Source organism: Apus apus, chromosome 3 (assembly GCF_020740795.1).
Source record: "Apus apus isolate bApuApu2 chromosome 3, bApuApu2.pri.cur, whole genome shotgun sequence".
NCBI classification, from domain to species: domain Eukaryota; kingdom Metazoa; phylum Chordata; class Aves; order Apodiformes; family Apodidae; genus Apus; species Apus apus.
Genome location: NC_067284.1, coordinates 76,927,257 through 76,947,306, shown reverse-complemented (window position 1 = coordinate 76,947,306; position 20,050 = coordinate 76,927,257). Strand labels below are relative to the sequence as shown.

Sequence of the window (20,050 nt, the reverse complement as noted above, 5' to 3'; positions counted from 1 at the left end):
GCTTTTTCTACCCTCCAGGCTGTGGCAGTGCAGAGAGGCAGGGCTCAGATAGGAGAACAAGAATAGTAAATAGGAAGTGTTAGCAGCTTTCTGATGGAAACTGCTTGCAAAGCACATCTGGAGTGGGAAGCCTACCACAATCCATTGGAGGGGCATGGGAGGAAAAGAGGCCATAGCAGAAAACCCAGATTAAGATTTTGCCACTCTGTCTGCTCCAGAAGAGCCTAAGCAGTATCTCCTGCTTTCTTTTGTGGGCTTCTCAGAGCATCTGCAGAGGAAAGGCTAGAAAGCAAAGCTAAACAGCAACAAGTCAGTAGGGCAAGGCGATGTTCACCAGAAGGAATGGGAGGGTGCATGAGCTGGCTGTCACGTGTGGTCTCTAGTCATTCATTCACAACTGCCCCAGCCCTTGGAGACTGGGAGGGGGGAAAGATGTGACGTTCATTTCTAAGAAGAGCTGGAGGGAACTTCTGGGAAAAGCTGGCTGATGAATCTGCTGTCCCACCTGGGTGCCTGCACAGGAATGGGATCTGTGGGGATGTTCCTGCTGAAGGACCCACAAGCTGGTGCAGTGCTTCACCCGGACTCTGGGCTTGTGGTGCCCACGCTGCTTCCCAGAAAACATTCAGCTAGGTCTTTCAGCCCAGTTTTTAAGGGAACTGGCTGGTCAAGAGGGAAGGTCCTTGCATGGCTCTGTAATTGGTACAAAAACAGGAAGGGGGACGTACGAGTTAGTGGTCGGTTTTTGTGGTGGAGAGATCGCTGTATTGCGTCCCATGTTTTTTCAAACATGTTTGTGAGTGACCTGGAAAAGGGAATGAGCAATGAGATGACAGGGCTTGCTGAGGGGATTAGATTACTCAGGTTAGTGAGGGCAAGTGCCAGCTCGGAAGAGTACAGAGGGCCATTACATCACCTGGCAGTAGGCAGATGAAATTCAGTTTAGATAAATATCAAGTGATAGATGGGGGAAGGAGCCCCAAATTCACAAAGATTACACACTGAGCCAGGCATTTGCAGCAAGGCCCGGGGCTGTTTCAGATGGCTCGGTGCGCAGAAAAAACACCTCGAATCATCTCGGTGAGTGACAAAGCAGAAACAAAGCTGGAAGGCTTTGTGCTACTCTTCAAATTCAGCACTCGCCTCCTCGCAGTCCTTGTGTGCTCCCAGCCACAGCACCTTGAGGGGATCCAGGGAATGCCAGGAGGAAAGCAACTCGGAGGACCAAAGTTGTGGAGCCTTGTGCAGATGACTAATTGAGCTAGAATGTAGCTGTTTCGCAAATGTGCACCAGGGTGGATACAATCCAGGCCTGGTTGAAAACAAGAAGCCACTCCAATGCTCACCCACACTTTGACAGTGGGGGAGCCCTTGTCAAGGCCCTGGACATGAGGAGAGAGGCTGCCTTTGTGCAGAGACTCCTGAGTTGGAGGAGGAAGAAGAATTTTCACAGAAGCGAAACTTGCCGTGGGCTGCAAAATGCATCAACATGCCCCTCACATGAGGGAGCAGTTGGAGTGCTAGTCTATGCCTAAACCCCAGTTACCTTTTCTTGGCATCTGATTTTGACCTCTGATGGAGACAAGCTTTTGAGCCAGACTGCCCTCTGATTTGATCCAGGGTACCTCCCCTTATTTTGGGAGGGCTTGCATTAGTCCCAGTGCCGTGCTGAGGATGCACAATTGCACACACTCATACGTCTTGTGAAATACAAACACAGTGTGCTCACAGCTGGTGGCTGAAGGTGGAGGCAGGCTGGACGCTGCCCTGGGGGCTGTTTCGCTTGACCCCAGCACAAGGTAGGAGGACCCACAAGCAGTGTGGTTAGAATTCAGCCATGTACGTGAAATCTCATGTAGCAAGCAGGCTCGGAGTGTTTCCCATCTTCCATCTGAGTCATGACCACCAGGGCTTCATGTGAATTGCATACCCATCCTGGGCTTGTATCCCACCTGCAGGTAACTCAGTGGGCTCCCAGATCAGTCTTCGGGCCAGGTAGGCTCTGGTGTCACCCAAGGGAGTAAGTGGATGTAGGGGATGGGGTGAAGCTTGGGGAGGCATCTGGCCCTGCCCTGTCTTGGCCACACTTGGAGGAAGTGCTGACCTTACCCCTGCAAAGTGATCCCCTACAAGTAGGGGGACAGGATGTGGGGTGCTTGCCAGTGGGCCTGCTGTAAGCCCCTTGTCTAGGGACTGCAAGGATGGTGCTACACTTGGTGTGACATAAAGGGCTTTTCTTTAAAGAGCTGGTGTTTCTGGGTATAAACCCATAGCACACCTACCCAGCGCCATGAAATTGCTCAAGTGGAAAGCCAAGCGTGTGCTGTGCTCACCGTGGGTGAAGCAGAAGCATGGGAAAAGTTGATGTGTGGGGAGGGGGAGGGAGAGGTAGGGAGATCTCCAAAGCCTGGTGACAAATGGCTGCCTGCAGGCGTGGCTGTCCTCCAGTGCAAGTTTTTCTGAAGAGGTCAGGTGGTTTTGGTGATGGCTGGTCCTGCTGTGGGCTTGCAGGGCTTGGCTGGCAATGGGGCTGCTCATGGCCCAATACCACAGGTGTCACTCAGCGTCTGTCAAGGTCCTTGTGCACCGTGAATGGGCAATTAAAATTATGCCATCTCTTGTTTGTACCTGCTCGGAAGTGCTAACCTGTTGTTTGTTAAGCTCACTCCTTATTTTCTTTCTCCTTCTGCTTACACATAGCTTCCAAGGGGATGAGACAGACAGCTCTGAGCCCAGGTACAAAATGGATGTCCTTGCTCCAAGACTCCGCATAGCTTCTCCTGTCCTCCAGGCTGTGCTCCCACCATGCTGGTGGCCAGGCTAAACATCAGGAGACTCTCTTGGGAGGTGGTTAGATCTGTGCTGCACCATCCTGGTGGCTGGAGGGTGGCCTCTGTTCCCTAATCCCTTACGGTAGGGCTGCTCTTGCCAGACCTGAGCCAGGTTGCCACCTGTTGCTGGTGTTGGTTCATGTGACCTTTTCTGCTTCTCGTAAGGTTGTTTTTATAAGAGCTGGCGGCTGGATGCATTTCCTGCCGTAATGAGTGCTGACCCGTGCACCCCTTGGCAGGCACTGCTCTTTGTGGGGAAAATTAGGAGGCACTTAGCGAAGTGAGACAGAAAACAAACAGAACAGGCAGGAGGCTGCGGCTGGGTAGGCAGGCAGTGCCTGCCGAGGAGGTCCGGCTCCTAACGCAGGGATGTGGGCGCTCTCCAGACGGAAGCAGGAGGTAGCCGGGAAAGCAGCGTGGTGGAGCAGCACGCAGCGCCCTGCCCCAGCACCCCTGGAGCCTGATCTCTGCCTTCACCTCCTCCCTGCTACCCACCAGCGCCTGCCACCTCCTCCATGACACTCTTCCCTTCTTCCCTCCCATCCCTGGGCAGCAGGGGCCGGGCTGTGTGCCAGCTGTGGTACCCGACACCTCTTCTCCCTGGATGCCGCTAGACCCACATGGCCCCAGCCCCCGTGACTTGAGCCGGGGCCTGACGCTCACCCCCAAGAGCAAGGGGGTACAGAAAGGGGGGGCACACACTGCCTTCAAATACACTGAACACGGAGCTTCCCCTGGCTCCGTCCTCCCCAGGTATGTCTGTGGGGTCCGTCCCTGCCCCTGTTTCTTGGGTCACCTATGTGACCTGGTGGGGATCTGGGACGGGAGCCAGGAGCTTGGCTGGGCAAAGGGGGCAGCATGTTGATGGCTCACTGGGAACCCACGGGGGGAGCTGGAGTTTTGGGTGAGATCCTCCTCCCCTCAGTTTTGGGTGAGATCTGTTTGCTTGGAGACAAGCTGTGGCCCGGTGGGTTTTCCCCATGTGAGGGGGTGGCAGTTGTGCTTGCAAAACTACCTGTTAATCCAGGGCCAAGGCCTGGAGCATCTCCTGCCCACAGAGGCACTGTCAGGCTGCTGGGAGGAGATTTTGGGTTGTTTTCTCTGGAAGCCCAAGTGGCTCATCAATGCAAGGCAGGAGCTCTCATGCTCTGAGCTGTCTGCGTTGGGAAAGCAGGGGAGTGGTGCTGCAGACAGGGTGACACTTGCCGGGTTGGTGGGGCTCTCGGTCCATGCAAACCTACCTGTCAACCTGCTCTGGGTTTTCCAAGCAGCCAACAGGCTTCCCAAATCCCTCTCCACACTCTGCCGGCTATGTTTCGGGTCGATTGTTAGGTGTAGGCTCCCCCAGCTTGCAGGACCCCACGGTGGGAAGGAGGCGAGCGGTGCCCGGAACCACGCGGGCACCTGCGGGAAGGGCCGGGCTCCGCTGCCTTTAACGGCGCGGGGGCCGGCAGGGACTACAGATCCCAGCATGCTGCTTCCTGCCTGCCTCCCCCATGCCCTACCTGGCAAGGCTGCCGGCAGGGCAGGGATGCTGTAGCCGGCGGCGGAGGGGCATGCCCCGGGGGGGCCGGGGGCTGAGCGCCGGGGGCTCGGCTGCAGATGAAGCCCTGGGAGCGGTGTCGGAGCGTCCCATGCTGCGCTGCCCGGACTGGAAAAGGACAAGGCAGGCCTGTGGCTTTTCCAGAGCGGCTAATCCCGCTCAGCCCCAGGAAGAGGCGGGGGGGAGGGGAGGGGGGAGATCGGGGAGGGAATGTCCCCTCTGGGGGCTTCATCTCTGGGGACAGCAACGCCAAGGTGATGGTAGGGGCTGGGCAGGTGATGACGGGGAGGAAAAGGAGCGGTGGGTGCTGGGCAGGGGACAGCAGTGTCACGAACGCCCTTGGCTTTCCAAGGTGACCCAGGAAAGGGCTTCGAAAGCCCCGGGGAAGCGGGACTTGGAAATGAGGGGGTGGAGGGGCTGCGCCGTTCTGGCCGGAAAGGCTGCTGAATTAAACGTGTCTTTTGTGCCGCCGTGCCCCGGGCGTCGGAGGAAGGTGGGGAGGGCAGGGGGGATGGACACGGCCCGCTGCGCCTCTGCGGCGGTCACAGCCCGAGGATTGGGGGCAGAGAGCTGCAGGCTCGCAAATCCCTTAAGAGCCTGCTGCGGAGCGGGCAGGCGGCTGGCGCCCAGCAGCCTGGGCGTCTCAGGAAAGCAGTTCCCCTTTCGGAGGAAAGGTTTGGTGTTCCCCGGCCAGTAGCATAAGATAGGGTGTCCCAGCCCCCCAGCTGAGGGGCTCTGAGCTGTGGGTCTCCCAAGCTGCTGTGCCGTGCTCTAACTGGCTCTGTTTGGCTCCTGTGACTTGTGGAGCCCCTACCTGGCAGCATGGCTGAGGGGTTAAAACCAGCCCTGCCCCTGCCTGGCCTGCATCCCTCACTCCTCCATAAAGTCCTCTGTTTGCTTTTCAGACGGAGAGCAGCCACAAGACGTGCTGGGACCTGCGCTGACCCTTGCTGCACAAGATGACAGCAAGAGATGGGCCCCAAGATAGGTAATGTGGGTCTGGGGGCACACCCAGGATACCAGGAGATAAGGGAGGACAGGGGGACCCAGTGTTGCCTGCATGCTTATTGGGCTATGGAGCTGTCCCTTCCCTGAGATGCTCTCTCCATCAGCTTTTCTATAGCAAATGGGCTGTAAAGAGTCCCTGGCACTGGGGCACGCCTTGGGAGCGTGACTCCCTCCCAGCTCTGGTGATGGCTGCTGCACATCTGGGTGCCACATGCTGAGGAGCAGCCAGTGCCCACTGCTGCCTTTGTACCTTCCCGGGGAGGGCCTCCCACAGCCCCTCTGCAGCGCCACGTCACCTCCCACAGGCCTGTGAGGCAGAGGCAAGGCAATACACTTTGTCCTCCCTCCTCCTGGTGCCTCCAGCTATGAGTCAGGGACAGCTGGAAGTGATGCCTGACTTCTGCCCTGCCCAGAGTCCTACTCCAAACTACTCTGTCCTATCTGCAGGTACAAGGCTGTCTGGCTGATCTTCTTCATCCTCGGCCTGGGAACGCTGCTGCCATGGAATTTCTTCATGACTGCCAGGGAGGTGAGGGCTTCCCTCCTCCTGCTGCCCATGAGACTAATCATTCCCTGTCACCTATAGAGACCATGCTGTAGTGGTGACAGCATGGCATGGTGTGGAACCCCTGCATTTGCACACAGGAGACAGAAGCATGGGTGACCTGGGTAGGACAAGTGGCACTGAGGTGGCAGGAGGAACCCTGAGCTGGACATGGGGCTGAAGGGACATGGGTGGCCTGAGTTTGCTGGCGGGGAGGCCTCAGAGCACCTCAGCCCCACCAGGCTCCTTCCCTAACAGTATTTCATCGGTCGCCTCGCGGACACAGAGGAGAGGAGCCACTCCTGGAATGAGACCAGTGGGTCCCCTTCCTACCTAGAGTCCATGTTTGACAACTTCATGACTCTCTGCGCCATGGTGCCCCTCCTTGTCTTCACCTGCCTCAACTCCTTCATCCACCAGCGGTGAGCCTTGCTTCATCCTTGCCCCTGCTGGTCCCTATAGGGCTGCCCAGCTCTGGCCTATCCTCTTGCCCCAGCACTGAGCCAAGGTGCAGCCTGTTAAGTCAAAAGGCAAAACACTGGTCTCCTGTGCTGGGGCTTGGCTGGGATGCCCATGGGTGAGCTTGTCCCCAGCTTCATAAGCTTCTGAGGGGTGGGTTTTCCTCACTGAGATGCTTTCTTGCAGGATTCCCCAGCAGATCCGCATCTTGGGCAGCCTGGTGGCCATTGGGCTGGTGTTTTTAGTCACAGCAATCATGGTGAAGGTCTCCATGGAGCCTCTTCCCTTCTTCATCTTTACCATGATCAGCATCGTCTTCATCAACTGTGCGTGAGGCAGTGGGGGGAAGGAAAAGGGCACAGCTTCATGGCTAGGGCTGGTCACTGGGAAAAGAACATGAACCTCACTGCAGGAGAGCCAAGGAGGAGGAGGACCTGCTTTGACTTGCAGGGCAGAGGCCTTGGCTCCCCACTGAGGTGCAGTCCAAGCTTGCCTTTGGTTTCTCATTTTGATTAATCTTTCCCCTTCACAGCTTTTGGTGCTATGCTCCAGAGCAGCCTCTTTGGCCTGGCAGGGCTCCTGCCTGCCAGCTACACAGCTCCCATCATGAGTGGGCAGGGCTTGGCCGGCACCTTCGCCGCTTTGGCGATGATCTTCAGTATTGCCAGTGAGTAATTCCTGCCCTGTGGGTGACAGGGCCTTCCCAGAGCACTGCTGTCAACAGCATCTGTTGGGGTCACACTGCAGGGTTGGGTGGGAGATGGCAGCAGGGCCTTACTCTTCTTAGTACCTGTCAGCTTCTTCCTTTTCCCCCCCTGTATCCTCCCTTCCTGTGCTCCCAGTTGGTGCCCAGCAACCTGAAAGCTTCATCGGTTACTTCACCACGGCCTGTATAGCGATCGTGCTGGCAATCTTCTCCTACATCCTCCTGCCTCGCCTGGTGAGATGTTGTCCTGGTGGGGAAGGGTGTGGGGACGTGGGACCCTTGCACATCGCAGCACAAAGATGGTGGCCCTCTAGCATCCCAGCCTTGACTTCTACCAGCCTCCGCCTCCTGGGTCAGGGCAAGCCCTCCCCTGTTCCAAGGGAGCTTTCTGGGATACTTCCCACCTTAGATCACAGAATCACAGGATCACTTAGGTTGGAAAAGACCTTCAAGATGACCAAGTGCAACCATTAACCCCACTCTACCAAGTCTAGCACTAAGCCATATTCCCAAGCACCACATCTAGACAACTTCTAAACACAACCAGGGATGGTGACTCAACCGCCTCCCTGGGCAGCCCATTCCAGTGTCTGACAACCCTTTCAGTGAAGAAGTTTTTCCTAATGTCTAGTCTAAACCTCCCCTTGTGCAGCTTGAGGCCATTTCCTCTTGTTCTATCACCAGTTACTTGTGAGAAGGGACCAGCACCTACCTCTATACAACCTCCTTTCAGGTAGCTGTAGAGGGTGATGAGGTCTCCCCTCAGCCTCCTTTTCTTCAGACTAAATAGCCCCAGTTCCGTCAGCTGCTCCTTGTAAGACTTGTTCTCAAGGCCCTTCACTAGCTTGGTCACTCTTCAGCATCTCAATGTCTTTCTCGTATTGAGGTGCCCAAAACTGGACACAGTACTTGAGATGTGGCCTCACCAATGCTGAGTACAGAGGGGATGATCACCTCCCTGGTCCTGCTTGCCACACTATTTCTATACAGGCCAGGATGCCATTGGCTTTCTTGGCCACCTGGGCACACTGCTGGCTCATGTTCAGCAGCCTATCAATCAGAACCCCAAGGTCCTTTTTTGCTGGGCAGCTTTCCAGCCACTCTTCCCCAAGCCTGCAGCATTGCATGGGGTTGTTGTGGTCCAAGTGCAAGACCCGGCACTTGACCTTTATGAACTTCACACCACTGACCTTGGCCCATCGATCTAGTCTGTCCAAGTCTCCCTGTAGAGCCTCCCTACCCTCAGACAGGTCAACATTCCCTCCTAACTTTGTGTCGTCTGTACCCCAGTATCCTTGGGTACTGTGGAAATGGGCCCCTGGGTGAGCAGGAAACTATCAGTATTGGACACAAGTGGAAGGAATACTTTGCCCATATTGCCCATACCAGCCATTACCACACAGCCCCTGGCAGCCTTCTTTCCTCATGTATGGATGAGTTCTCCGTGGCTGTCTCTGCAGGATTTCTTCCGATACTACTCCGTCAAGGACAAGACAGAGTACCATGTGTACAATGCAGAGCTGGAGACCAAGAGAGACCTGATTAAGAAAGGTGAGGGGCTGAGAGGAGGAAGATAAAGGAAAAAGAGAACAAGACAGAAGGGGTAAATTAGATCCCAGCTTTCTGGGGTCTGCTATACCCTACTTGTGTCTCTCCCTGCAGATGAGCCCAACGGAATGGAGCAGAATAACTCAAAGATCATCCCTATACACAACCCTGACGAGACGCCTTCAGTCGTAACTATTTTTAAGAAGGTCTGTGAGTTGCCAGCAACCCCTGCCTTGCCCCTTCTCTCAGGGGATGGGCATGGGTGTAGGAGAGCACAGGGGGAGGAGACCAGCCTGCACTGGTCTCTTGTTTGTGTTTGGTACCAGCCTTTTTCTTTTATCTGCCTAGCTCTGGGTCATGGCTGTGTCTGTCTGCTTCGTCTTCACCGTCACCATCGGTGTCTTTCCTTCCATCACAGCTAAGGTGTCCACTGTCCTTGGAGAGGGAAACAGATGGGGTAAGTGTGGCCAGGGATGTGATGGGGCAGGAGGAAACCGGAAACGAGGGGACTGGCAGGAGAGAAAGTGGGACTTGAAGTAGCAGAGGTGCCTGAGAAGGAGGGGAGACCATTGTGCATGATGGTTTCTATGCAGATACCAACCTGGCTGGGAGAGCATTCCAGCCTTTAGTGGGAAACCAGGAGAACCTAAACCTCAGAGACAGTCTCCATGCAATCAGCAGGAGGACCTGGGGCATCCTGGGCTCGTTGGTGACCTTCTCCCCCTTCTGCAGGTCTCTACTTCATCCCTGTCTCCTGTTTCCTGCTATTTAATGTCTTTGACTGGACAGGACGGAGTCTCACTGCCCTCTTCACATGGGTAAGCATGAGGCAGGGAGCAAATGCCCAGGTACTCCTCATCTCCAGGCCCCTCAGCCATGGCTGTCATCCACGGCTTGGAGGAAGGAGGCACAGACCTGACTCCTGCCCTGGCCTTAGGTGCTCAGCACAGATTTATGGGTCAGAGCTGACAACCACAGTGTTGTCCTGTCCTCTGCACCCCTCCTTCAGCATGCCTTGGATGAAGCTGGCTCCTCCACTTTAGCCTCTATGTAAACAAACCTTCACTCCAGCTATGCAAACAGCCAGGCAGGATGGCGGCAGGGAAAGAGGGTGAAAGACAGGGCAGCCCAAAATAAAACCTCTGGCCTCCACACAGGACACAGCTGCTATAAAGAACCTTGTCCTGGAAGCAGGGCAGAGCCATGCCACGTGGGTCACAGAGCTCTCCCCTTGCTCTCTTCTCCTCTGCCTGGCTCAGAGCTGCTGGGGCTGAGGTTTGGGAGCTGTGATGGGGGTGGGTGAGGAAGGCGGCTGTCCCATCTGTCTCTCTTCCTGCCCCTTCACCTACCTCCCAAGCATGTTTCCCCCTGTATTGTTCAGGCTGTTTGTTTAGAGAAGCTCCTCAGCGCCATGGGGTCTGTCTGGGCCCAGCTTCCCCACAGCCTGGAGCTGCTTCTCCCCTGGCCATCACTGCTGGCTGCCCTTGGCCTTGGCCATGAGCCGCATTGCCTGGTGTCCAGGCCGCAGCCTCCGTGGTGGGATGACCCAGCAGGAGACGTTTCCAAAACAAGGCAGTGTGGAAAGTCTGACTGCATGTGGTTTGGGCCTCATTTCCCTGGTTGGGGCCCCACTTGCTCTTTTTCTTCCCCTCAGGAAGAAGAGGCTGCTGCTCTTGCTCATTCCCATACAGACATGGGAGCTGGCCTAACCTCAGCTTCCCTCTGTGCTCATGAGGTGTCCCATGGCTACACCAATCCAGGCAGCTCCCAGGGTAGTTGTGGGTCTCTCCTGATCCCAGACCAGTGAGACTCGGCGTCATCTGAGTGCTTGGCACCCCACTGAGGAGGCCCTAGATGGAGCCAGGCACATCTCATGCCAGGGGCTGCCTCAGTCCCATCTGCAGGGACAACACAGGGGGATGGTGCCTCCTTCATCCCAGCCTCAAGTGTCTAAAGTCCTCTGCTAGGAGCGAAGAGGACTTTGTTTTGGTCTGTGCCTTTCCTAGCACTGTCCGAAACAGCTCCAGCATAATCTCTTTCCCAGATTGCTGGATCTTGCCCTGCTTGGCTGGGGGATGGCATAGGAGGCTGAAGAGCTGGTTAAAGCCCAGTTTGCAGGCTCTGAGGTGCCAGAGGGGGTTCACCTCAGCCAGCCTTGTCCTGCCTGGTTGTTTGCTGCAAGAGGAGATTGCATGAGAATGAACGAGGCTCTCCTGCCTGCCAGCTGTTTCCAGCAAGGGCTTAGCTGTCGCTCACAAGCCCAGCTCAGTGTTTTGAGTCTAATGCTGTTGCTCTCCAAGTTGTCTGGGACAGGAGTTCAGGGCAGTAGCATGACCTCCTTACCGCAGCAAGCAGTGATGCTGAGATTTGTTGCAGCAGAGGAAGTTTCTCAGCAACTTTGCCCTCTCTTTGTGGCTCCTCCTCAGCCCCAGCACAGGACAGTCTGCTGACATGCCATGGGATGGGGAATGCCCACTTCTTAGCTGCTCAGTGACATGTGTTTTTCTCCCAGCCCGGGAAGGACAGCTGGCTCCTGCCAGTGATGGTGGCCCTCCGTGTCATCTTTATCCCTCTTTTCATGCTGTGCAACGTGAAGCCTCGTCACTACCTGCCTGTTGTGTTCTCTCATGATGCCTGGTACATCATCTTCATGATCTTCTTCTCCATCTCCAATGGCTACCTGGCCAGCCTTTGCATGTGCTTCGGGCCCAAGTGAGTAAGAGCTGGGGACAGGGGAAGAGTTGGTTACACCCACAGATGCCAGCCCCAGCACAACTGGTGTCTGGCTCTGCCCAGTGATGGAATCTAGAGAAGGGGATGCAGGTGCAGAGGAGAATCACCACACCACCTCGGGGAAGACAGTCCCAGTGTCCCATCTTCCAGCCTTGTGCCTCCATACCCTTGAGATGAGAAATCTACTGTTTGGGCTCCCTGTTTCCCCTACCTGCCATGCTGTGGAAGGGGCTGGACACAGCAGGGATTTGGAGGGAAGCAAAGCATGGCACAGCACCCACAGCAGGGTGAGCAGCCGTGCCCAGCACAGGAGCACAGGCAGCGTGAGAAGCCCGGCTGGGGCTCAGCCATGCAGGCTGCAGTGCCTGGGGACAGGAGTCAGGGAGGGGTGCCCCTGGCAGTGGGAGCTTCAAGACAGCCTCCCCAATGCACTTCTTTCTCTACGAGCCCGTAGTACAGGATTTGCTCCTGCCATCCCTCTGCTGCAGAGGAGCACAGCTTCTGGCTCCTCTGTGGCCTCGTCCCATCCCTCCATTGAACTCACGGCAGGGCACAGGGCACACATCCCTAAGGACAGGTCTGACACTTGTTTCTCCCCTAGGAAAGTGCTTGCCCATGAAGCAGAGACAGCTGGAGCCATCATGGCCTTCTTCCTGTCACTGGGCTTGGCCCTAGGAGCTGCCGTCTCCTTCCTGTTCCGAATTCTAATCTAGCAGAGGCACCCGGGAGGTGCAGGGACAGCGCGAGACCGCTCCGCACCCTCCTCCAAGGCCCTGGACACCTCGGCGCCGTGGGGAGATAACACCTCAGCCTGCCCTGCAAAGTCACACTGCCACAGCAGACATTACACCCAGGGATGGTTCCACTCCTGCAGGGTTGGCCTGGCTCCTGCCATGCTCGGCTGCGTGATGCCTTCAGGCCTACGTGCCTTCTCCTTCCCCATGCTGTGTGCATGTAAGACTCCCAGGATCTTGGAGAAGTCCAGCTGCCTCCCACGCCATGTACTTTTCCCTGCTCAAGGCCAAAAGCCATTCTCAGCCTCCTCCTTTCCGACAGCGTTGAAGGCTGGTATCCAGTGTTATTCCTGCTCTTGCCCTTGTCCCCAAGGCACCTAGAGACTTGCTCTCCTCTTCTTCCAGGGGTCCTGGAAACATCCTACGCCACTTCTCCTGTTGGTGAGACATGCAAATGGGGAGGAGAGCCCTAGCCAGCCTTCCCATCCCTGATCTCTCCTAGCTGTACATCCTCCTGCACAGCAGCATCCCAGAAGCAGTGCGGCCCACCGTGGCTGCACCGAGGAAGGTCTCCACACCCCGCCTTCCCCTCCTCTCCCTGCCTTTCTTCCCTCTTTCTTTTGGTCATTTTTTCCAGTTTTCTTTCTGCCTCCTGGTTGTGTGACAGGAGGTCCCACCATGGGCTGCAACGGGAGAGAAGGCAACTCCCTTCCCGCCGGGGCTGCCTTCCCTTTTTACCCGACCTCTCCCTTGGCTTTCCCGCCCCTTGTCTGTGTAAATGTGTCTGTACAGTTGCCGTTTTCTATAAAAAGACTGAAACACGCCTTGGGCTGTGTGTCTGTTTACCACCGCAGGGGAGAGGGCCGTGGTGGTGATGGGGGTGGGGGGGGAAGGGCTGAAATCCCTGAGGGCTGTCAGGGATGCGGGGCTTCCCTGGCGCCCGGGAACAGCCACAGCGCCCCCTCCTGCTGCTGAGGGGGAACTACACACCCCCCCCCCCCGCAACATCGCCCCTTCGCCCCGCATCCCTGACGGCCGCCGCCGCCTCGGTCTCCCCAGCCAGGAGCTGCAGGGCCCTGGGCCACTCCTGCCCCGTTCCCGGCCTTCCCCTGCCCGCCAGGCACCGCTCCGGCCCTGCACCACCGGGGATGCAGGCCTGTGTGGCCGCCGGCGGAGCAGCGGGCACCTCCCGGGGCTGCGCTGACCCCCCACGCCCCCGGAGGGACCCCCCGGCAGCAGCACCGGGGACGCCGCCCCCCGCCCTCTGCCAGCCCTGCCCCCCTCGTCCGCCACCGTGTCCCTCCGCCGCCGGCCGCAGGAAATAGTCCCCCACCGGCGGGGCCCCCCGCCGCGACACCCGGAGAACCGCGGGCGCTCGCCCCCTCCCCCACCCCCCGGGCGCGGCGGCGAGAGGCGGCGGCGGCGGCTCCCGGCCTGGAGCGGGCCTGGAAGCGGCTTTACACGGACTGCGCACCCGCCTCCGCCGTGGCCGCCGCCGCTAAACGGCAACGCCGGTGGGCCCCACAGCCCGACATGCCGCAGAGACCGGGGCCGGGGGCGGCAGCGGGACTGGCCCTCGGAGCCCGCAGGCAGGACAGACAGCGCGGCCGGAAAAAGGCGAGGCCGGCAGGGAAGTGCGTTGGTGAAGGCGGTGGGGTCCGGAGGGAGAGAGCGGGGAGCAGGGCCGCTTTAAGGCGGAAGGAGACGGCGAGCGTTCCGACCCCCGTGCCTATAAGGGGCGGCGGGAGGCGGGCGCGGCTCTTCTGCTGGTGCCGCACGCCTGGCGCGGTGAGGCCTGTGCGGCGGCCCCGGCCCTGCCCGCTGCCCCCCGGCCCGGCCTGCCCCCCGGGCCTGCCCCCTGCCCCCCCCGGCCCTGCCCCCTGCCTGCCCCCGGCCCTGCCCGCTGCCCCCTGGGCCTGCCCCCCCCGGCCCTGCCCCCCCTGCCCTGCCCGCTGCCCCCTGGGCCTGCCCCATGCCTGCCCCCCCGGCCCTGCCCACCCCCCCCGGCTCTGCCCGCTGCCCCCCGGCCCGGCCTGCCCCCCCTTCCCGCTGCCCCCCCGGCCCTGCCTCCCCCCCCGGCGTGCTGATGGCCTGTGCTTGCATTGCAGATGCCCGAGGAAGTGCAGCATGGGGAGGAGGATGCGGAGACCTTCGCCTTCCAGGCGGAGATCGCCCAGCTCATGTCGCTCATCATCAACACCTTCTATTCCAACAAGGAGATCTTCCTGCGGGAGCTCATCTCTAACGCCTCTGACGTGAGACCGGCGGCCTTCCTCCTCTGCCGGGGGCCTTGGGGGGGGGGCTGGTGCGCTGACACGGGTGTCTGGGCGGCCTGCGGGGCGTGTGCGGGGGGCGGAGGGAGCTGCTGAGGAGGGAGGTCGTGGCGAGCAGCGTCCTCTCCTCTAGGCATTGGATAAGATCCGCTATGAGAGCCTGACTGACCCGTCGAAGCTGGACAGCGGTAAGGACCTCAAGATTGACATAGTCCCCAACCCCCGGGACCGCACGCTCACCTTGGTGGACACTGGCATCGGGATGACTAAAGCTGACCTCATCAACAACCTGGGCACTATTGCCAAATCTGGCACCAAAGCCTTCATGGAAGCCTTGCAGGTGGGTTGCCTTTGGCTGCATGGATTCCTTAGGGCCCAGGCCACAGGCTTTCACTGGGGTATAGCCACAGCCCTACTGCCTTTTTTGTTGTGGGTGCTGTTGGTCTACCTGAGTGCTTCCCAACCTTTCCAGCAGCAGGGAGGAGCTGAGGGTAGGGCTGGCTGCCTGTTGGCACTTGCCTCTTTTTGTCTGCATGCTGACCCAGTTCTTTCTTTGCTGCTGTGGATCAGTTGCAGATGTCTTCTGTCTCTTCACTAGTCAGTTGGTCTTTTTCTGATTTCGCAGGCTGGTGCAGACATCTCCATGATTGGGCAGTTTGGTGTGGGTTTCTATTCTGCCTATCTAGTGGCTGAGAAGGTTGTTGTCATTACCAAACACAATGATGATGAGCAGTATGCTTGGGAATCATCAGCTGGAGGCTCCTTCACTGTCCGAATTGACCATGGTACGTGTAGTACAAAAAACCTAAGCCGATTTCTCTGCTAGAAGGACCCTTTTCCTGCTGCTCCCTAGAGCTGTGCTGTGTTGTCAGTCATGCTTGTACATGTTGGGTATTAAGTAGCGTTTGGGCTCGAGGAGTTGGCCCTGCTTGCTCTGTGCCCTGGAACACTAGTGTTTCTCTCCCCACACTGTAGGTGAGCCCATTGGACGGGGCACCAAAGTGATCCTGTATTTGAAGGAGGATCAGACAGAGTACTTGGAGGAGCGACGTGTCAAAGAGGTGGTGAAGAAGCATTCCCAGTTCATTGGCTACCCCATCACACTCTATGTACGTGAGGGAAGGATGATTGCAGGAACCTCTTTGAAAGCTGGAGATGGGGGTGGGTGGTGTTGGAAGCAGGTGCCTCCTGGCTGCTGGGTAATGAGCAATGGTGCTTCCAGCTTCTGTGACCAGAGGTGATTTGAGGCTGGGGGCTCACTGGAGGTGAAGGTGGTGGGTATCCAGGCACACTTTTGGCCTTTCATCTGTGCAGCTGGACATGATCTAAACCAGCCATGGAGGGAGGAGGATTTCCTGCCTCTTGTCTGCCTCATCTCAGACGCAGATTTTGGTTGAATGAGCTTTGGAGGGACTCTGAGGGTTGGCTTCAGGAGACGACCTGGTTCCAGTTGTTGCATTTGTAGAGCCTTGGAGGACACCCATTTATCTCATCTGGAGCAAAAGGAATTCTGGTAACAGCTGCTTGGGGTTAAACCTCAGTCTTGCCTATCACTTTATTCACAGCTGGAGAAGGAGCGTGAGAAAGAGATCAGTGATGATGAGGCAGAGGAGGAGAAGGGTGAGAAGGAAGAGGAAGAGTCAGAATCTAAAGATGAGGAGAAACCAAAAATTGAAGATGTGGGCTCTGATGAGGAAGAGGAGGAAGCAGATAAAAGCAAGAAGAAAAAGACCAAGAAAATCAAGGAGAAATATATTGACCAGGAGGAGCTGAACAAGACCAAGCCTATTTGGACCCGCAACCCTGATGACATCACCCAGGAGGAGTATGGCGAGTTCTACAAAAGCCTCACCAACGACTGGGAGGACCACCTGGCTGTCAAGGTAGGTGCTGTGCCACCCTGGCTTCCAGGAAGAGACAAAGGGGCCCTTTCCAGCCCATACCCAGAGCCACCAGATGGTTGTGCCTCAATGGGATGGAGGGTTCCCATGCTACTCAGTGGTGCCACAGCCTGTGGTGTGACTTCCATGCAGGTGGAGTGGTTGGTGGCATCAGCCTAGAAGCAGGACAGGAGGGTGTTGGGTGTCACAAGCATGACTTTCCATCCTGCCCTTTTGGATACCAGAGAGCATTGGCATATAGGGGGCAGTGGGGAAGAGGAATGAGCGGTGCAGGCAGCTTGGATGCTAGAGATCCTGCTGTGCTCCCTGCTAGCCCAGGGCTGAGGAATGGCAGTTCAGCCTGCCCACAGTGGGTCCTGGGGGACGGGGTAGAAGGGAAGCACTCTGCCAGCTTTTTTTCCTCCTTTCTCTGCAGCACTTTTCTGTGGAAGGGCAGCTGGAGTTCAGGGCCTTGCTCTTCATCCCACGCCGTGCCCCTTTTGACCTCTTTGAGAACAAGAAAAAGAAGAATAACATTAAGCTGTATGTGAGGCGTGTCTTCATCATGGACAGCTGCGATGAGCTCATCCCTGAGTACCTAAGTAAGAGCCCCTCAGCCTTCCAGTGCGGAGCTGGGACCCCTACTGCCTGTGTTTCTGCTCTGGCTGAGGCATGAGCTGGTGTGGGCATACAGCAGTCAGGGGTGTAGCACTTCTGTGATGAAGCTCAGAGCTCCTAATTTGAGTCCTGTTTTCATTTTCTCTACTCAGACTTCATCCGGGGTGTTGTGGACTCAGAGGACCTACCTCTGAACATCTCTCGTGAGATGCTCCAGCAAAGCAAGATCCTTAAGGTGATCCGTAAAAACATTGTGAAGAAATGCTTGGAGCTCTTCTCCGAGCTGGCAGAGGACAAAGAGAACTACAAGAAATTTTATGAGGCCTTTTCCAAGAATCTGAAGGTGAGCTGGGCACCCTGCACCAGGAGGAGGGAGGGGCCCCTGACCTGTGTGCCAGAGGAGCAGGCTTGTCCCTGTGCCATGTCATCTCTGTGTGGGTGTCAGGGTAGAGGGGGTCTTGTAAGTGCCCAGAGAGCCTTTGTGGGCAGCTGGTCCCTCTGGTTGGCCTAGGGCTGAAATGGCTAGAAGGTGGGCGGAGATGGCTGTGCTTCTGTAGTGGCCAGGTCCATGCAGGTCCCATCTTGGAGGCTTCACGAATCTCTTCTGCCCCCAGCTTGGCATTCACGAGGACTCGACCAACCGAAAGCGCCTTTCGGAGCTGCTGCGTTACCACACGTCCCAGTCAGGCGATGAGGTGACTTCCCTTTCAGAGTATGTGTCCCGTATGAAGGAGACCCAGAAGAGCATCTACTACATCACAGGTGAGCCAGATCTCTTCTGTGCCCTCACCCTGTGAGGTGGAGTTTTATGCTAGGAGTTTCAAAAACACCTTAGTGTGCTGTTTGTCCTGCTGTACCCAGCTCTTGTGCCTTGGTGACGTCTCGTTTTTACCGCCCACAACCACAGGGGAGAGTAAGGAGCAGGTTGCCAACTCGGCCTTCGTGGAGCGTGTGCGGAAGCGTGGCTTTGAGGTGGTGTACATGACAGAGCCCATTGATGAGTACTGTGTGCAGCAGCTCAAGGAGTTTGATGGGAAGACCCTGGTCTCAGTCACTAAGGAGGGACTGGAGCTGCCTGAGGATGAGGAGGAGAAAAAGAAGATGGAAGAGAGCAAGGCCAAGTTCGAGACCCTCTGCAAACTCATGAAGGAGATCCTGGACAAGAAAGTGGAGAAGGTGAGATGGGCAGGGAGCTTAGTCCTAGGCTGGAGGGAGGAGGGCTGGGCCGTCCATGATGCAGGCAAGGGCCTCAGCTCAATGCATGCCTCTCATCTCCTGCAGAGGAGCCGCTAAGGAGACTGGAGGTCCCAACATGCACTGCACCATCTTGCTCTAAGCAGCCAGGCTGCAGGTGAGGGGCACTGACCCAAATACGTGCATTGATGGGGGCAGGTGAGTTTGGGAAATGTGCAGTGGGTGCTGAGGTGCTGGCTGAGCTGTCCAAACTAGTGTATGCAGCAGTCCCGGAGCTGCCTGGAGGATCTCTGCTTGCTTTGGGTTGCCCCTGTGTCAAAGACCTGGGGTATCATGTGTGTTGTGGTTGGACTGAGTCCAGGGTGTACGAGGACCTTGCTCAGCTAACCCTGGGTTCCATTGGCAGGTGACTATCTCAAACCGGTTGGTCTCATCTCCCTGCTGCATCGTCACCAGCACCTATGGTTGGACGGCCAACATGGAGCGCATCATGAAGGCTCAGGCGCTGCGGGACAACTCTACCATGGGCTATATGATGGCCAAGAAGCACCTGGAGATCAACCCTGACCACCCAATTGTGGAAACCCTCCGCCAGAAGGCTGATGCTGACAAGAATGACAAAGCTGTCAAAGATCTGGTGGTGCTACTCTTCGAGACTGCTTTGCTGTCCTCTGGTTTCTCCCTGGAAGATCCCCAGACCCACTCCAACCGCATCTACAGAATGATCAAACTGGGGCTTGGTAGGTGTTCATGCAGTGTTTCAGGCCTGGAGCAGGTCCTGAAAGCAGGTTAGCTGGTCAGGGTAGTGTGAAACTGTCCTAGGGCAGGGGAGACCCATGAGGGAGCCATGCTGGTGTGATGTGCAGAACTGGATGTGTACATGAAGTCGCTGGGGGCAAGTGGAAACTGGGGCCAGGGTACTTCAGGAGGGCTGTCTTGTCCTCCACAAGGCCAGGAGTCACCATCAGGCTGCTCAGATAATGAGCCTGAGGCTTTTTATTTCTTCAGAGTGAATGTCAGAAGTCTATAGTGGGAGATGTGACCCATTGAGTGAAACAGCTTGTTCTTGCACTCCAGTTTTTTTCTCTGAATTGGCTATGAAGCTAAATGTAAATCAGGAGGTGCTGTGGCTTGGCATAACTAGTAGATGCCAATAGCCCTGTCCCTGTGGGCAGGAGCCAGTCTGTGCTCTGGGAGAGGCTGTACCCGTGGGATCAGGTGTTATGGAGGCCTCATCTCTTCCTTTCCTCTCCTTCCCTAGGCATTGATGAAGATGAGGCGACTGTAGAGGAGCCCAGTGCAGCTGTGCCTGATGAAATCCCCCCTCTGGAGGGAGAGGAAGATGCATCTCGCATGGAAGAGGTAGATTAAAGTATGCAGAAGCCTCTTCCCTACCAGGCCTCTGCCCCATATCTTGTCTGCTTAGGAGTGGGTCTGCTCCCACCAGCTGCTACTGACTCCTTGGTGGTGTCTTTTTTATTATTTTTGTTTGTTTGGGGTTGTTTTTGGCAGGGTGCAGGAGGGCATGATTCCCTGTTTGTCAGTAGTGATTCAGGCAGCCCTGAGGCTGTTCTGTGTCTTTCTGCTTGTGTAGGAACAGCTGGTGGGGAGTGGAGGTGAGGGAGGCATCAGGCTTCCCCTCTTTCCCCCACCATGGGGTCTCTCATCAAACACTGCCCTTGTTCCATTGGGGTGGAAGAGGCCTTCCTCTGAGCTGCTGCCTCCCTGAAACCCCCAGGGTAGGATATTGTATTTCAGTTGGCTTGGTTATTTTAGTTTGATTTATTCTGTTGTTTTGTTCTGCTGGAATTAAAGTATCCAAGATTGTGGTTTACGTGGAGGAGTGCCTTGTGTTTCATGCCTATGATAAGGAGGAAGGGGTCTCAGCCTGTGTCTGGGGTTATTGGGCTGCTGGTCTCTCCCCTGCCCTGGCTGGTTTGCAGAGCTCAGCCTTTAGCTGATCCCTACCCCTTCCCTGC

General features: G+C 56.9%; 2 protein-coding genes across 8 annotated transcripts in view; both read left to right on the top strand.

Moving 5' to 3' along the window:
* The window catches only part of SLC29A1 (solute carrier family 29 member 1 (Augustine blood group)), a 34,640-nt gene extending 21,710 nt beyond the window's left edge, over window positions 1–12,930 (top strand). For 5 of the 6 annotated variants that reach the window (XM_051613906.1, XM_051613907.1, XM_051613910.1 and 2 more), the window contains 12 exons: window positions 5,280–5,362; window positions 5,830–5,911; window positions 6,185–6,348; window positions 6,572–6,711; window positions 6,918–7,052; window positions 7,228–7,325; window positions 8,552–8,642; window positions 8,754–8,845; window positions 8,988–9,096; window positions 9,372–9,457; window positions 11,152–11,351; window positions 11,974–12,930. In XM_051613906.1, coding sequence (XP_051469866.1) covers window positions 5,334–5,362; window positions 5,830–5,911; window positions 6,185–6,348; window positions 6,572–6,711; window positions 6,918–7,052; window positions 7,228–7,325; window positions 8,552–8,642; window positions 8,754–8,845; window positions 8,988–9,096; window positions 9,372–9,457; window positions 11,152–11,351; window positions 11,974–12,085 — 1,338 coding nt within the window. In that variant the 5' untranslated portion in view covers window positions 5,280–5,333 and the 3' untranslated portion in view covers window positions 12,086–12,930. Of the gene's footprint in view, window positions 1–3,507; window positions 3,585–5,279; window positions 5,363–5,829; window positions 5,912–6,184; window positions 6,349–6,571; window positions 6,712–6,917; window positions 7,053–7,227; window positions 7,326–8,551; window positions 8,643–8,753; window positions 8,846–8,987; window positions 9,097–9,371; window positions 9,458–11,151; window positions 11,352–11,973 lie in introns of those variants that run through there. The other variant, XM_051613909.1, reaches the window with a different exon arrangement.
* An 887-nt stretch (window positions 12,931–13,817) lies between these two features.
* Window positions 13,818–19,905, top strand: HSP90AB1 (heat shock protein 90 alpha family class B member 1). 2 transcript variants are annotated; one of them, XR_007889074.1, is made up of 12 exons: window positions 13,818–13,894; window positions 14,215–14,361; window positions 14,513–14,719; window positions 15,005–15,164; window positions 15,355–15,488; window positions 15,945–16,262; window positions 16,696–16,861; window positions 17,030–17,220; window positions 17,492–17,639; window positions 17,785–18,053; window positions 18,159–18,228; window positions 18,478–18,567. XR_007889074.1 is itself a non-coding variant. In XM_051615110.1 (12 exons), exons 2-12 carry the CDS (start codon window positions 14,215–14,217, stop codon window positions 19,440–19,442), a joined length of 2,184 nt encoding a protein of 727 aa, XP_051471070.1. In that variant the 5' UTR covers window positions 13,818–13,894; the 3' UTR covers window positions 19,443–19,905. The 2 variants fall into 2 exon arrangements, 1 of the variants encoding a protein (XP_051471070.1); XM_051615110.1 differs by lacking the exon at window positions 18,159–18,228 and adding an exon at window positions 19,333–19,905 and having other exon boundaries at window positions 18,478–18,811.
* Window positions 19,906–20,050: the final 145 nt, after the last annotated feature.

What these genes read in the sequence shown, in the direction of transcription:
- HSP90AB1 (XM_051615110.1), top strand. Translation starts at nt 14,215, where the DNA reads ATGCCCGAGGAAGTGCAGCATGGGGAGGAGGATGCGGAGACCTTCGCC. An exon ending in TCATCTCTAACGCCTCTGAC is followed by an intron (nt 14,362 to 14,512) that starts GTGAGACCGGCG and finishes CCTCTCCTCTAG; the next exon opens with GCATTGGATAAGATCCGCTA. An exon ending in GCTACCCCATCACACTCTAT is followed by an intron (nt 15,489 to 15,944) that starts GTACGTGAGGGA and finishes CTTTATTCACAG; the next exon opens with CTGGAGAAGGAGCGTGAGAA.